This window comes from Bos javanicus, chromosome 1, assembly GCF_032452875.1.
Source record: "Bos javanicus breed banteng chromosome 1, ARS-OSU_banteng_1.0, whole genome shotgun sequence".
NCBI lineage: Eukaryota > Metazoa > Chordata > Mammalia > Artiodactyla > Bovidae > Bos > Bos javanicus.
In genome coordinates, this window is record NC_083868.1 from 53,248,066 (window position 1) to 53,263,508 (window position 15,443).

A 15,443-nucleotide genomic window follows, 5' to 3' on the forward strand; every position below is an offset into this window, starting at 1 on the left:
AGAGTCAGACATGACTGAGCGACTTCACTTTCACTTTTCACTTTCATGCACTGGAGAAGGAAATGGCAACCCACTCCAGTGTTCTTGCCTGGAGAATCCCAGGGATGGGGGAGCCTAGAGGGCTGCCCTCTATGGGGTCGCAGAGTTGGAGACGACTGAAGCGACTTAGCAGCAGCAGCAGATGGACCTTTGTCGGCAAAGTAATGTTTCTGCTTTTTAATATGCTGACTAGGTTGGTCATAGCTTTTCTTCCAAGGAGCAAATGTCTTTCAATTGCATGGCTGCAATCACCATCTGCAGTGATTTTGGAGCCCCCAAAAATAAAGTCTCTCACTGTTTCCATTGCTTCCCTGTCTATCTGCCATGAAGTGATGGGACCAGAGGCCATGATGTTAGTTTCCTGAATGATGAGTTTTAAGCCAACTTTTTCACTTTCCTCTTTCACTTTCATTAGAAGGCTCTTTAGTTCTTTTTCACTTTCTGCCGTAAGGGTGGTGTCATCTGCATATCTGAGGTGATTGATATTTCTCTCAGCAATCTTGATTCCAGCTTGTGCTTCATCCAGCCCAGTATTTCGCATGATGTACTCTGCATGTAAATTAAATAAGCAGGGTGACAATATACAGCCTTGACGTACTTCTAACCAGTCTGTTGTTCCATGTCCAGGTCTCACTGTTGCTTCTTGACCTGCATACAGGTTTTTCAAGAGGCAGGTCAGGTGGTCTGGTAAAGAGATGGGATATCCCATCTCTTTAAAATTTTCCAGGTTGTTGTGATCCACACAGTCAAAGGCTTTAGTGGAGTCAATAAAGCAAAAGTAGATGTTTTTCTGGAACTCTCTTGCTTTTTTGATGATCCAACAGATGTTGGCAATTTGATCTCTGGTTCCTCTGCCTTTTCTAAATCCATCTTGAACATCTGGAAGTTCTCAGTTCACACACTGTTGAAGCCTGGCTTGGAGGATTTTGAGCGTTACTTTGCTAGTGTGTGAGATGAGTGCAATTGTGCGGTGGTTTGAACACTCTTTGGCATTTCCTTTCTTTGGGATTGGAATGAAAATTGACCTTTTCCAGTCCTGTGGCCACTGTTGAGTTTTCCAAATTTGCTGGCATATTGAGTGCAGCACTTTCACAGCATCATCTTTCAGGATTTGAAATAGTTCAACTGGAATTTCATCACCTCCACTAGCTTTGTTAGTAGTGATGCTTCCTAAGGCCCGCTTGACTTTGCATTCTAGGATGTCTGGCTCCAGGTGAGTGATCATGCCATCATGCTTATCTGAGTCATCAAGATCTTTTTTGAATAGTTCTTCTGTGTATTCTTGCCACCTCTTCTTAATAGCTTCTGCTTCTGTTAGGTCCACACCATTTCTGTTCTTTACTGTGCCTATCTTGCATGAAATGTTCCCTTGGTATCTCTAATTTTCTTAAAGAGATCTCTAGTCCTTCCCATTCTATTCTTTTCCTCTATTTCTGTGCACTGATCACTGAAGAAGGCTTTCTTATCTCTCCTTGCTACTCTTTGGAACTCTGCTTTCAGACAGGTGTATCTTTCCTTTTCTCCTTTGCCTTTAGCTTCTCTTCTTTTCTCAGCTATTTGTAAGGCCTCTTCAGACAACCATTTTGCCTTTTTGCATTTCTTTTTCTTGGGGATGGTCTCGATCACTGCCTCCTATACAATGTCATGAACCTCCATCCATAGTTTTTCAGGCACTCTATCAGATCTAATCCCTTGAATTTATTTGTCACTTTCACTGTATAATCATAAGGGATTTGATTTAGGTCAAAACTGAATGGTCTAGTGGTTTTCCCTACTTTCTTCAATTTAAGTCTGAATTTGGCAATAAGGAGCTCATGATCTGAGCCACAGTCAGCTCCTGGTCTTGTATTTGCTGACTGTATAGAGCTTCTCCATTTTTGGCTACAAAGAATATAATCAATCTGGTTTGGTATTGGCTACCTGGTGATGTCCATGTGTAGAGTCATCTCTTGTGTTGGAAAGTAAAAGTAAGTATTGAACACTTATTTCTCTACCAAGATTAATGACACATAGGGCACTGGATCAAGATGCCAGAGTAACAGGATGTGCAGTTATCTCATCCTGCGAGGGCACCAAAATTGGAACTAGCTCTTAAACTACCATCAACAGAATGCTGGAACCCACCAGAAAAGACACCCCATGTCCAAAGACAGAGGAGAAGCCACCACGAGATGGTAGGAGGGGTGTAATAATGATAAAATAAGATCCTATAACTGCTGGGTGGGTAATGCACAAACTGAAGAACAATAATACCAAAGAAGTTCTCCTACTTTTGTGAAAGTTCTGAGCCCCAAGGTAGGCTTCCCAGCCTGGGGACCCAGCAAAAGGATTAGGAATCCCCAGGGAATCTGACTTTGAGGACCAGCACAATTTGATTATAGGACTTTCGCAGGAGCGGGGGAAATAGAGACTCTACTGTTGGAAAACAGAAACAAAATCCTATGCAGACCAGGACCCAGGGGAAAGGAGTAGTAACCCCATGGAGACTGAAATAGACCTATCTGCTAGTGTTGGAGTGTCTTCTTTGGAGGCGTATGTAAGCAGTGGCTCACTGTGGGGATAGGGGGACTGGCAGCAGCAGTCATGGGAGGTGCCCCTTGGGTGAGTCTTCTTGGAGATCTCCATTAACCCTAAAATAGAGCCTACAGACCCCAGGCCTGGGTTTCCTCAGGCCAAACAATTAACAGAGAGGGAATGCAGCCCTACCCATCAGCAGACAATCAGATCAAAGTTCTACTGAGCTGGGCCCTGTCCACCAGAGCAAGACCCAATTTTTCCCACTGCCAGTCCCTCCCATCAGGAAGCTCACACAAGCCTCTTAGCCTCACCCACCAGAGAGCAAGCAGAAGAAGCAAGAAGAACTACAATCCTGCATCTACCAGGATGAAAACCACATAACAGAAAGTTAATCAAAATGGAAAGGCAGAGGGTTATGTCCCAGATGAAGGGACAAGATAAAACCCCATAAAAACAACTAAATGAAGTAGAGATATGCAACTTTCCAGAAAATGAATTCAGAGTAATGATAGAGAAGATGATCTAGGAAGATCTCAGAAAAGAAGGAAGATGCAAGAAATGTTTATCAAAGCCTTAGAAGAACTAAAGAACAAATGAACAGAGATGAACAATACACTAGAAAGAATCAACAACAGAATAACTGAGGCAGAAGAATGGATAAGTGACCTGGAAGAAAGATTGGTGGAAATTACTGCCATAAAACAGAATATAGAAAAAAGAATGAAAAGAAATGAAGACAGCCTAAGAGACTTCAGGGACAACATTAAATGTACCAACATTCACATTATAGGGGTCCCAGAAGGAGAAGAGAGAGAGAGAGAAGACTCAAGGAAATATTTAAAGAGATAATATCTGAAAACTTCCCTAACATGGGAAAGGAAACAGTCAAACAAGTCCAGGAAGCAAGCACAGAAAGTCTCAGGCACAATAAACCCAAGGAGGAATACACCAAGACACACAGTAATTAAAAAGACAAAAAATTAAAGACAAAGATAAAATATTAAAAGCAACAAGGGAAAAGCAACAAATTACTTACAAGAAAACTCCCATAAGTTTATCAGCTGGTTTCTAAACAGAAACTCTACAAGACAGAAAGGAGTGGCTTTTTTTTTTTTTTTTTGGCATATATATTTAAAGTGCTAAAACAGAAGAGAACCTACAACCAAGAATACTCTACCCAGCAAGATTCTCTTTCAGATTTGATGGAGAAATCAAAAGCTTTACAGACAAGAAAAAGTGAAGAGAATTCAGCACCATCAAACCAGCTTTATCTACAACTGCTAAAGGAACTTCTCTAGGAAGGAAACACAAGAGAAAGAAAAGATTTATAAAAAATAAACCCAAAACAATTAAGAAAATAGTAACAGGATTATACAGATCAGTAATTGTCTTAAATGTAAATGGATTAAATACCAAAATATATAGACTGGCTGGTGGATGAAAACATGGGCATGTATGCACTTCCACTTACATCATCAGTCTACTTAACTCTCTAGATTGTATGTAATTATTGCAATTGTAATTATCTTTTATTTTTTGTCTGGCTATTGATTATGAAAACTGATAAAAGTAATCTACTATTGTGATTTTGATTATTTAACTATTATCCCTTTTAATACCACTGCATCATGATTGGTCAACAGAAAATAACAGAATTCTAAATCACTAAAACTATCATTTAATAGGAAAACCCATAATCACTTTTTAAAATCCAGATGCACATTAGAATTATCTTGGAATTTTTTGAAAAAATAGAAATGCTCAGCTATTGTTTTTTCTCCAAAGTTCCAGATGTGATTCTAATGAGCAGTCATATTTAAAAACAACTGGACTATATAATGATCTTAAAAAAAAGAAATACATGCAGTTGGAGCTGAAGTCTGAGTAAAGCAGCCTAGTGGTCCTCCCACACCTGCTGATGTGATTGCTCAGGGGAAGGATAATACAGTAGTGATGATCCCCAGACAAGAAAAATGTGCCATTTAAACCACTGTTAATCTCATGAATAAGTTATTCTTGGAAGCTTGACTGTACTGTGGGTTGTCATCCACGCCTCAACCTTCAAGGATATGCCTTGATTAAAAAAAATATGAAGAAAGCTATAGGATAATCTTCAGCTGGAGAAACCTGAGCTGGACCTGAACTCGGATAACTTCGCTTATTCAGCAAACAAGGCCTGTCCTTTCTTAACTTTGCCTTTCTATGGACAAAACTGATCTGTCTGCTAGATCACATCCCATTGGTAAAGATACAGCTCAAGCCTTGAACACAAAGATTATATGCCAATGTCATGTGTTACTTTAATAGTTGTACCTTCTTACTGATCGATTGTGACAAGGCTAATGATAGACTGTAATGTGGAACAACTTCTTGCATGTGGGGAACCCTGCATATTGGAGAACTTCATCAACTATTGTGAATGGACTGTTTCCCCTAAAACCTACAGTATGTTTTTTGAAATCACTCCTCAATTAGTATTATAACTGATGATGTAAACATTAGCTTAATGTATCACTTAGGAATCCCTTTCTCTGGATGCTTAATATACATTGATCTTTTATATTGGAAGAGGACCACCTATTATTTCCCCCCCATACCATGAAAATTCAGATGTTACTGACTTCAATGTTATTTCCTACTTTGTCTGTTCCTAATATTAGCTTTTCCTTAGAACCCCTACATAAGATTTTGCAAGGAACCAAAGTATTAAAAGATTTCATATGCTGTGCTTAGTCGCTCAGTAGTGTCTGACTCTTTGCGACCCCATGGAATATAGCCCACCAGGCTCCTCTGTCCATGGGGATTCTCCAGGCTGCCATGCCTTCCGCCAGGGGATCTTCGCAACCCAGGGATTGAACCCAGGTCTTCTCCTGCATTGCAGGCGGATTCTTTCCCATCTGAACATAGGAAAACACAATTGTATCTTGATAGAATATTTTACTGGTTTACTACTGTTTTTACTATTATCATAGCTGATAAGTTAATGGATATAGGAGTTAATGTACAAAAACATACCTCTCATTCCTGGCGGGACTTTTCCTTTACTACATTCCCTATCACTCAGAAATGGTTTTTTTCCATTGTTTAACTCTTTGCTTGTTTTTTGTTTCTTTTGACTGTTTGGAATTGTAATTTGACCTACAGAATTAACAAGACTGTTCATGTTATTTTGCCTTATTCCTATGCTCTTAAGTATAAACAATCCTGAGGCTATTATGGAAATTAAAATGGAGGAAGCTTTGGTTCAGGCTTCAGAAGCACGAGAGGTCTCTGACCTTGCTTCTGATGTGCCTGGCCACAGCCTATATTCCATGGTTGTGTGCAAGCACAACTAGTCAGGCAGCACTTTAAATAAAAAAGGGAGTGGGCCTGGAATTCTTGAGCTCCTGGAGGCCTGGCCAACTGTGCCCAGGGTTTAATGGAATCCTATGACTCGTAAGATAAAACAAACAGCATTGTAAAAGTGTTAACATAAAACCAGAGTTTCATTTTTGCACACAAACTGATGATATTAGTTTGCACCTTGGGATTATAAGCAAAAGCCCCTGAAACTGCAATTTGAAGTCTCATTTGTGGCGTGGACATACTTTTCCCAAGCGGGACTCCAGACTGCTATTATTTGGAACTTCCCACCATGCTGCTTAAGTTCTGGATGTTGGTTGGCCTAATTTGGTGATGTATGTGCTATTACGCTTCTTTATTGTTTCTATTTCTCTTTCCTTTTAATGACTGTATATTGAAATTAAGTTAAATAATCCTTATTAAATACTGAAATTTTTAATGCTTTAAAAAAAGATTAATGACACACATTTCTCATATTAAAAATATTCAGAAGTATTTGCATTTATTTCTGGAAACTTATAAAAATCCATACCTCAGAAAGGTTAACAAAAAACAAAAACTGACATTTAATATTACGGAAGGAAAGTACTACACACCAAATTAATCTTAAAGGATAAATTTCCTATTTTTGTTATTACTAACTAGAATTAGATTATATCTTAAAGGCAATGTTTTCCTAGGATTTCTATGTTTTCTAGGGTTTATTTTAGCATATTTAAATATACAAAATAAGCATATACAAACATGTAACTTCTTTGTCACTTACATATCACATAGCTGATATGTAATTCTGATTTTCAATGTTTTTCTAATCTGATTTTCAATGTTCCCTCCTCCTTCTCTCTCCATGTATATATGGTCCCTATAAATTATCCAAATTACAATATGTGGCCAAGAATAAGATATACTAAGAAACAAAGGAAGTACCAAATTAAATAGTAGCTGAAATACTAATAGTTCCTGAATTTAGAATCCACTGGGCAATAAATTTAAAAATTTCTAAAAATTACAAATGTAGGATATCTCATAACTTTTCATAGACTCTAATAAGGAAGTAATGTAGATCATATATACTCATTCTCCATATTGCACTAAGTCGTAATGTTTGAGTTGGAGCATATGCAATTGCCACTCTTTTTTAATTAAAAAATAGATGACTATCTGTAATTTCATATGGTTCAACTTGATGATAAGCTAAGTCAAGTAAGTGTTTAAAAGTATTCATTAATAAAGAGTAGACTGTTTTCCTGAGAGAATGTAATTGAATATACATTAAAATCTGTTGTTGTTGTTTAGTTACTAAATTGTGCCCAACTCTTTTGCAGTCTCATGAACTGTAGCCTGCCAGGCTCCTCTGTCCAAGGGATTTCCTAGGCAAGAATACTGGAGTAGGTTGCCATTTCCTTCTCTAATACATTAAAATATAGAAATAATATATATACCTTTCCAAGAAATTAGTTCTAATTCAAAATCACTGTTTGCTCATGTTTTTACCTAAATAATGCCTTCCACAATTTTTAACCTATCAATAATCTCAGTCTTCAAAAGACAAAATTTATATATTTTCTAATTATAACCTATACAAATTGACAGTTTCTAAATATTTTATTTCCTCATCCATGTGGTCAACATTTACTGGGTATCTATGATATACCAAATGCTATGCTAACTGCCATACAAAGATTTCATAATTTCTAGAAAGAAAGACTTGTACATAAATGACTTTAATACCATGGGAAAGATATGGCAACAGAAATATAAACAAATCATAGGTCAGAGAAAGAAGTAATGAACAATATCTAACAGAGTGTTTCTTCAGTATTATTCTTGCCTCGTCACTATAAACAAAGGAAAAAAATCCCACTTGAAATACTCTATTAATTTCCATTTTTTCCTTAAATTTGTAGGCTATCAGTTACTTCCCGTGTATATACTATCTTTGTTTGTATCATAAATACATTCAAAGAAATTTCAAAAAAATATACTCAATTGACTAGGATATAGTTATAGTTAAATCTTTAATAACTATATATTTGAATTGGGAAGGGGAACAGTAGAATATCTAGTTTTGAAGATACTAGATATTTTAATTTTGTCCGTACTGACTTTTCTAATTACCTGTGGCATTTTTAGTTTAACGGTCAAGAGGAAATACTTCCTATCAGTTCAGTTGAATAGCTTTGAACAGTTAGAAGAAAAGGCTATGCACATAAAATTACTATTTCCAGGTTGGGTAATTTTTACCTTTTCCAAGTGAAACCAATATATTTTAATGCTTCTTCAGCTAAACAGTCAAGAACATAGCATACATGCTCTCCATAACCCGACTTTAATTTTGAAGGAGGAAAATCTGCAGTTCTTCCCTGAAATACAAAAGATAAACTGGGTATTATTTGTTATTTATATTGCAATGTCAAAATATTTTAAGCAAAGTACTGTTGAATAAATGTATCACTTCTTGATTCTTCAAATGATTTAAAGTAACTGTAATTACATTGCTTCTCAGAAATCCATCTCTTTAGTCTTCTTTTAAAAATCCATTGGTACATATATACAAAAGGAAAATGAAGATGTTTTATTGTCAAAAGTATCAAATTAAAAGGCAATAGTATCAAATTAAAAGACAATAACCTCATGACAGCAGAACAAATCACTGATGTTATTAGGGTGAAAAATCAGTAAAACCACTAGGTTGGTATCACACTGTTAAACAACTATGTGAAGGATGAAGTGATTCACTTGTCAAAAATTAATAATGTGTGTGCCAAAAATTCTTACTGCTTGTCCCCAGGAAAAGTCAGAAATGAAAAGCACCACTGCTATCATGGTCTATTAAATCAAAGTTCTTTTTCAAAATACAGTGTTTCAGCTTTCTAGTTTTTAATCATTTTTTAGAAGGTGAACTAAGTATACATAAATTCATCTCTGAGACATATCAACATTAATAATGAACACACACTGAACACACACACATAGTTATTCACAGAGAATTCTTCTAAAAGGCTAGCATTTATGTTGCTGAATTATCAAGATTAAAAATGTCCTAACTTGCAAACATGCAGAAAGAAGGGAGTTGTTTATACTTACAAATGATCGAAGCTCAGATAATATGTTAGATATTATTGCATTAGGATCATCATATTCTTGAGGCTGCTCAAAGGGGCGTCCTGCCTTGTTAATTAACCAAGCAGCAAGGGTGCAAAACATGTAGAACTGTTCCCCAGGATTGGTAGGCAGTGCAAAATAGTGTCTGTTCCAAAACAAAGGAGAACAGAATATGAAATAACAAACAAGTCCATAGTAGTTAAATGAACAAAATCCGAAATTGCCAAAGGATTTTTTGTCCCAATGACTTTAACATCAAAAGACACTCACAATTCATTCTGAGGTTTCTAGTAACCCACCACACTCTTATAGTAAAGATTTTAATCAACAGGATAAGGGCAATTTCTACTGGACACAAAATATTAGTTCAAAGACTTTAACTCAAAAAATGCACTGATGAATGCAGAACTTTGAACAAAATAATGTATGTGTCAGGATAATTAATAAGAGAATATCTCCTGAAATGGTAATTTGAAATTTAAGAGACTCTTGGAGTTTAAAATAAAGATAGTAATGATTATTTACTATGCATTTTTACTTTTTTTTTTTAATACAGTGTAACTGTTAATCTTTATTTACTGTTTCTAACCTACTCACCATTATAGACAGTTGTTCTCAAATTGGCTGTATACTATATACTGTTCTCAATTGGCTGAATCACTTGAAGAGCTTGTTAAACTACTGCTATCTGACTAAACATTGCTTCTTACCTCACGAATTAAATCAAAACTTTTGGGAGTGAAGTCTGGAGTAGATATGTTTCAAAAGCTTCCTAGATAGTTCTAAGGTTCAGCCAGGATTAAGAACCACTGCCTGTGTATATCCCAGTCTAACAAACATTTGTGGACTTTAGGTTAAAGCCCTAGCCTCCTAAAAATAGCCCTCTGAAGACCAACATGATTCACACCTAAACTTATAAGGAATAAAACCTGCAAGCCACAGCATTTGTTACTTTGATCAAAGACCTGATTTTGCTTTTATGTGAAGCTATTACTATTGTTTATACTTAGATTTATAGATACTATAACTATTTTTCATAAGCAATCTACTCCTTCTTGATTTTTTTTCCAGTTTTTTTTCCTTCCCAATTTTTTTTCTTGCAGGATAAGTTTAAGTGTTCTGGAAAATAACAGCTGGGAGGGAAAAAAGGTCATGAAGTCCTTCCAAGTAGGTATATGTTCACCCAGTACTAATAATTCATTTTTTTTTCCTTATTAGCTGATAACAGCTCCAGGACAGAGGAATGGATACTGAAAGATACTGTAGACCCAGGACAGTTCAGTTCAGTTCAGTTCAATAGCTCAGTCGTGCCCGACTCTTTGCGACCTGATGGACTGCAGCACACCCAGGCTTCCCAGTCCTTCACCAGCTCCTGGAGTTTACTTAAACTCATGTCCATTGAGTTGGTCATCTGTCAGACCCTTCTCCTTCCACCCTCAATCTTTCCCAGCATCAGGGTCTTTTCAAATGAGTCAGTTCTTCACATTAGGTAGCCAAAGTACTGGAGCTTCAACATCAGTCCTTCCAATGAACACACTGGACTGATCTCCTTTAGGATGGACTGGTTGGATCTCCTTGCAGTCCAAGGGGCTCTCAAGAGTCTTCTCCAACACCACAGATCAAAAGCATCAATTCTTTGGCACTCAGCTTTCTTTATAGTTCAACTCTCACATCCATACATGACTACTGGAAAAACCATAGCCTTGACTAGACAGACCTTTGGTTCTCAAACTTAAGTGGGTATCAGAATCACCTGGAAGGCTTGTTGCAAAAGCAGACTTCTACGCCTCACCCTCTAGGATTTCTGATATATTGGACTCAGGAAAGGGCCTGTAGGATTACACTTCTAATAAGTTCCCAGGTGATGTTGATGTTCCTAATCTGATGACCATACTTTGAGAACCTTTAGACTAGGATCCTCCTCCTCCTCCTCCTAAGTCGCTTCAGTCATGTCCAACTCTGTGCAACCCCACAGACAGCAGCCCACCAGGCTCCCCCATCCCTGGGATTCTCCAGGCAAGAACACTGGAGTGGGTTGCCATTTCCTTCTCCAATGCATGAAAGTGAAAAGTGAAAGTGAAATCGCTCAGTCGTGTCTGACTCTTAGCGACCCCATGGACTGCAGCCTACCAGGCTCCTCCATCCATGGGATTTTCCAGGCAAGAGTACTGGAGTGGGGTGCCATTGCCTTCTCCGTAGACTAGGATATCTCCATGCAAATCCATGACTCAAAGTACCCTCCTGAACTTCTGAGGAAATAACAGAGATTGTTATCAACAGAATCTTAAAGCCAATTTATTTTTGTTTGAAAAATATACTTGGAGAAAAAAAACACATTTTTATTAACAGAAAATGTTGATTGTTTATATTACACTATTCATTTAAGTAATAACTTCCAATCTTACAATTTATATCATGGATCAAGCAACATTATTTCTTCCTCTAACTTTTCTATTATGGACTGGCTTAGCAATATGGGCAGCTTACATGAAGCCAACATTATCTTCTAACGGAAGTTACTGGAAGAGAGTAAGGAATTAAATTTAAACTGTCAAGGTAAATAATTTGAACACAAGGAAAGACGAAGTTTGAATAGTTTCTTCTATCCCTGTCTCTCCCTCTTCCATTTGAAAGGACTCTGGGGTTTTTACTCTGTTAATTGATCAATGACAGAGCCTTCTGAGGACATTCCAAGACAGTATACAGCTCTGTGGTCTACTTGGAAATCCGTATAGATACCATTTCAAGGGAGGTAACCCTGTTGGTGTTGACTGGATATTCGTATAAACTTTTTAAAGAGTGATAGAGCTAACCCTTATCTGTAAGTTTTGAATTCATAATGTTTCTTCCCATGTACAAAACCATTTTTTTCCTACGGAGTTTTTTTTATTTTGTGTTGGGGGGTGTAAAGGAAAGCAGACGTTTTATCATGATTTTTGCTTCAGCAATTTTGGGACAGATTAAAAGTCCTAGAACTCTGAAAAAAAAAAAAAGAAAATAATTTGAGCCTAGGTATAGCCATTTAGAGAAAGTACTACAGATTCTTTTAAACTAAACTGCCTCTTACACAATTAAACAAACACAAAAATTTAATACAAAAAAAATAAGTATTAATGTGAAGGAAACTACAAAGTTTATGAGGCCTATCACTAGGCTACACTAATTTAAAGAGAAAGTGCTGGCTGTCCATCATCTTCAGCAACCAATACCAGCCGCGGCTTCAGAATATGATGGACTTTCCCCCCAACAGAACAGAGCAGAACTTCAGGTTCTATGAAAAAGAGACAATTCCATTGTCACTTCATTTGTCTTGTTCACTTCTCAGTTTCCAAAAATACTGTTACTGCAAAGACAGAAGTCTTTTAAAAGACGGCAATTAGTGAACAAGTTTACTAACCACTTATAAAATGCACAGGTAGGTGTCCGGTACGAAAGTTACAAGTTGTAGGGACAAATTCTCGAAAAGGAAAACAAAAACTAGAAATAGATCTAAATTGATTATGGTATTCGTCTTTGAGGATGAGATCATGAGTGATTGCAGTACTTTTTTTACACATTGTAAGTTTTCTGAGTTTTACAAGAGGTTGTTTTATTATATTTACAATCAGAAAAAAAAAAGGTTTGCGTTTTATGAAGCTGCGTGAGTGCTCTAGGCAAGCTGCCTTCCAGTCCTTTTCTGAAGTTCCAAAACTTTACCCTCCCTACAAAAATACCAAGTCTAAACTCCGTGAGCAATCCGGACCTCCGTCGCCAACTTTGGGGTGAAGTGCTCTTTCCTGCGTGGGAAGACAGAGGCAAGTGCTTGGTAACCCGCGCTCCCCAAAGGTCGGAGGAAGGCTTCTCCCCAGGGCCCAGCCGCATCCAGGCGCTCGGGGGACGAGGGCACCCACCTGGACGGGGGCTTCAGGTTGTTCTTCCGGAGGAGATCCTCCTCATAGCGGAGCAACTTCAGCTTCTCCACCAGGTCCTCCATCACCACAAACATGTGGTAGGCCGCGCCGGGCCCCCGCTCCACGACCATCTCCCCCGCTCCTTCGCCGCGGGACCGAGACACCTCATCCTCCAAACCCGACGGGGTGACCACGGCGGCGGCGGCTGCCATCACGGAACAGACCGAAAGAGCACAGCGCTAGCTCTGACCCAGAGACCTCCGCGGCCTGCGCTGGCGCAGCCAGGACCAGCGCGGCCGGTTACCCAGGCGACCCGGGCACACCAACAACAGGAAAATTAGACTCCGCCCCCTTCCCCCGCTCCAACGTTCTAAATTTTCTCCAACCAGGGCGGGCTTCCTTGAGGGCGTCACGTCTGGCTCCTGCCCCTTCCCCCGCCCCTTCCCCCGCCTCTGGAGAGGCGGAGGCTGAAGCAGCCCCGCCCCATAGGCGTGGCGTTCTCCTAGTCACATTGGGCCACGCCTCCTACCGCTTCATTTTAAAGAGTGAGGGTCAGCGGGCGTTCCTGTTGTGCTTTCTTGATGGTCCTTAGGAGGCTCTAGGAGGCTTGGAACGGTCATCAAGGGCCTCTGAGTCGGCGTCTGAGTCAGCTGGTAGCAGATAAAAAGATTAGAGAGAGAGGGAGGCGTGCAGTATTGAAGGCTACCATAGCCCGCTGGTATCTTTTTAATTTTTCTTTTCAAAATTGAAAGTTTCCACAGATGTAAAGATAGTCGATATCATAGGTTTCCCTTTACTTCAGGAGTTTTCGAAAGAGAATTTTCCTTATTTTTCTTAATCTGTCTCTCATTCTGGAATGCAATATTTGATTTAACAGTATATTGCAAGATTTGAAGTATTATAATTCTCTGCTGTTACTCCAGGGATGGGAAAAGTTATTGGTTGGGAGGGGAAGAAGAAAGGCAGAGGATAAGCAGAAAGGAGGCATAGGAAAGGGTTTGTTGTACCTCAGAAACAAAAATTCTAAACTCACATCCTGCTGCTTAATCTTTCAAGGCCATTACATGTTGTGTAAAGTTTTGGGGTACCTTGTTAAAATAACAAAGGAGATAATCTTGAGAGGAATCCCCTCCCCTGTAGCTCTAAGTGTGGCTAAAGACAGAATGTCACCACTGTACTGTGCAGCTGTTGACCTGGAAAATACCAATACAAGGAAGGAGGCATAACTGACTGCTTTACAGGTCTCAAAAAAAGCTTGTGTATCAAGCAGTTTTCCTACCAGCTATATGAAAAATCAGGTAAGTGGTAGATGCTGGGGGTTTCCTGGGAGATGAAAACTTTTGGCAAGAGATTGAAACTATGTGTTTATGTGATTTTTGATCTCTGTACTTTTATCTGTTACTAGAAAATACAGAGGCCCATTTTTTGACAGAGCTGAAGTTTGAAATTTATTTGTAGTATCTTTTTGTTAGAAAAATGGGCAGAAGAGCACTTCTCATTTTTATATCAGCCTAGACCTAACCTGTTTCTGAGATTTATAAAGGATCAGAGTGAAAAATCAGAAAGGCAAATACCTTTACCTACTTACCGAAGAAAGTAAATGCATAAAGTAACTGATTTATGTAGAAAATAGCTCAAAGGGGGAGACCACTTTAAAAATAAATAGCATTGTTTGCCTATTGCAGGTCATTAACGGCTGCTTTTAATAAAAATGAGTGGGAACTTTGGATTTGATTCCAACCCACTGCCAAAAGCCCGCTGCCAAATTGTTGTTTTTCTTTTCCTCCTTAGAACGGTGTTTCTCCCTGATATAGACCAACAGCAATCACCACATATGTAGGTAAGGGATATTATGATATGTCTTTGTAACTTTCAGAGAACAAGATAGATGCATAGTCTATTAGGATTGGAAGAAGAGAGTTAAAGCTCAGTCATATGCTTGAGTGACTAAACACAGCACATATCCTTTGAGGTCCTTGATTAGCAAGTAACCTGTGGCTTTTTAAGATGACTCTCAAAACAGTGTCAGACTTTACAGGTAAATTGATTATAATCAAGGAGATAGTCACTTGAAGGCAGACTGCTTACATAAGATATTCTGACATTTTCAGAAAATTATATATAACACTCAGAATGAAACAGTCAAACATTGTTTTCTGGCTGACAAATTCTCCAACAACATATGTATTTTGACTGGGGACATTTGCTGGGGATCGGGGGGGGGGGGGAGAATCTCTCCCAGAACCTAACCATTTCCTTCCCAGGTACAATGCTGATACACTTTGGCTTGAAACCAGTATGAAGAATTATTTCCCCCTTAATTATGTGAAGAATAAAAAAAAGACATTAAAATATAAACTGTCCACTAGTAACTGTCACAGAAAAAAATGAAACAAAGAAAAAACCACTGTTCAAGGCTGAACATATTTTCCCACAGGGAAAAAAAGATAGGAAAGAATACTCTGAAATACTATTTCATTTTTATAAGGCCTAGAGATTATTTTTGCTGAATTTTTGTTTACCCACAATAGTTTAACACTTCAAGAGGCC

The 15,443-nt window shown here is 38.3% G+C and overlaps 1 protein-coding gene across 1 annotated transcript in view; it reads right to left on the minus strand.

Moving 5' to 3' along the window:
* The window catches only part of IFT57 (intraflagellar transport 57), a 73,547-nt gene extending 60,296 nt beyond the window's left edge, over positions 1-13,251 (minus strand). The window contains exons 1-3 of the mRNA XM_061386504.1: positions 12,894-13,251; positions 8,986-9,148; positions 8,143-8,261 (exon numbers count right to left, since the gene is read on the minus strand). Coding sequence (XP_061242488.1) covers positions 8,143-8,261; positions 8,986-9,148; positions 12,894-13,105 — 494 coding nt within the window. The 5' untranslated portion in view covers positions 13,106-13,251. The remainder of the gene's footprint in view (positions 1-8,142; positions 8,262-8,985; positions 9,149-12,893) is intronic.
* Between the last annotated feature and the right edge of the window lie 2,192 nt (positions 13,252-15,443).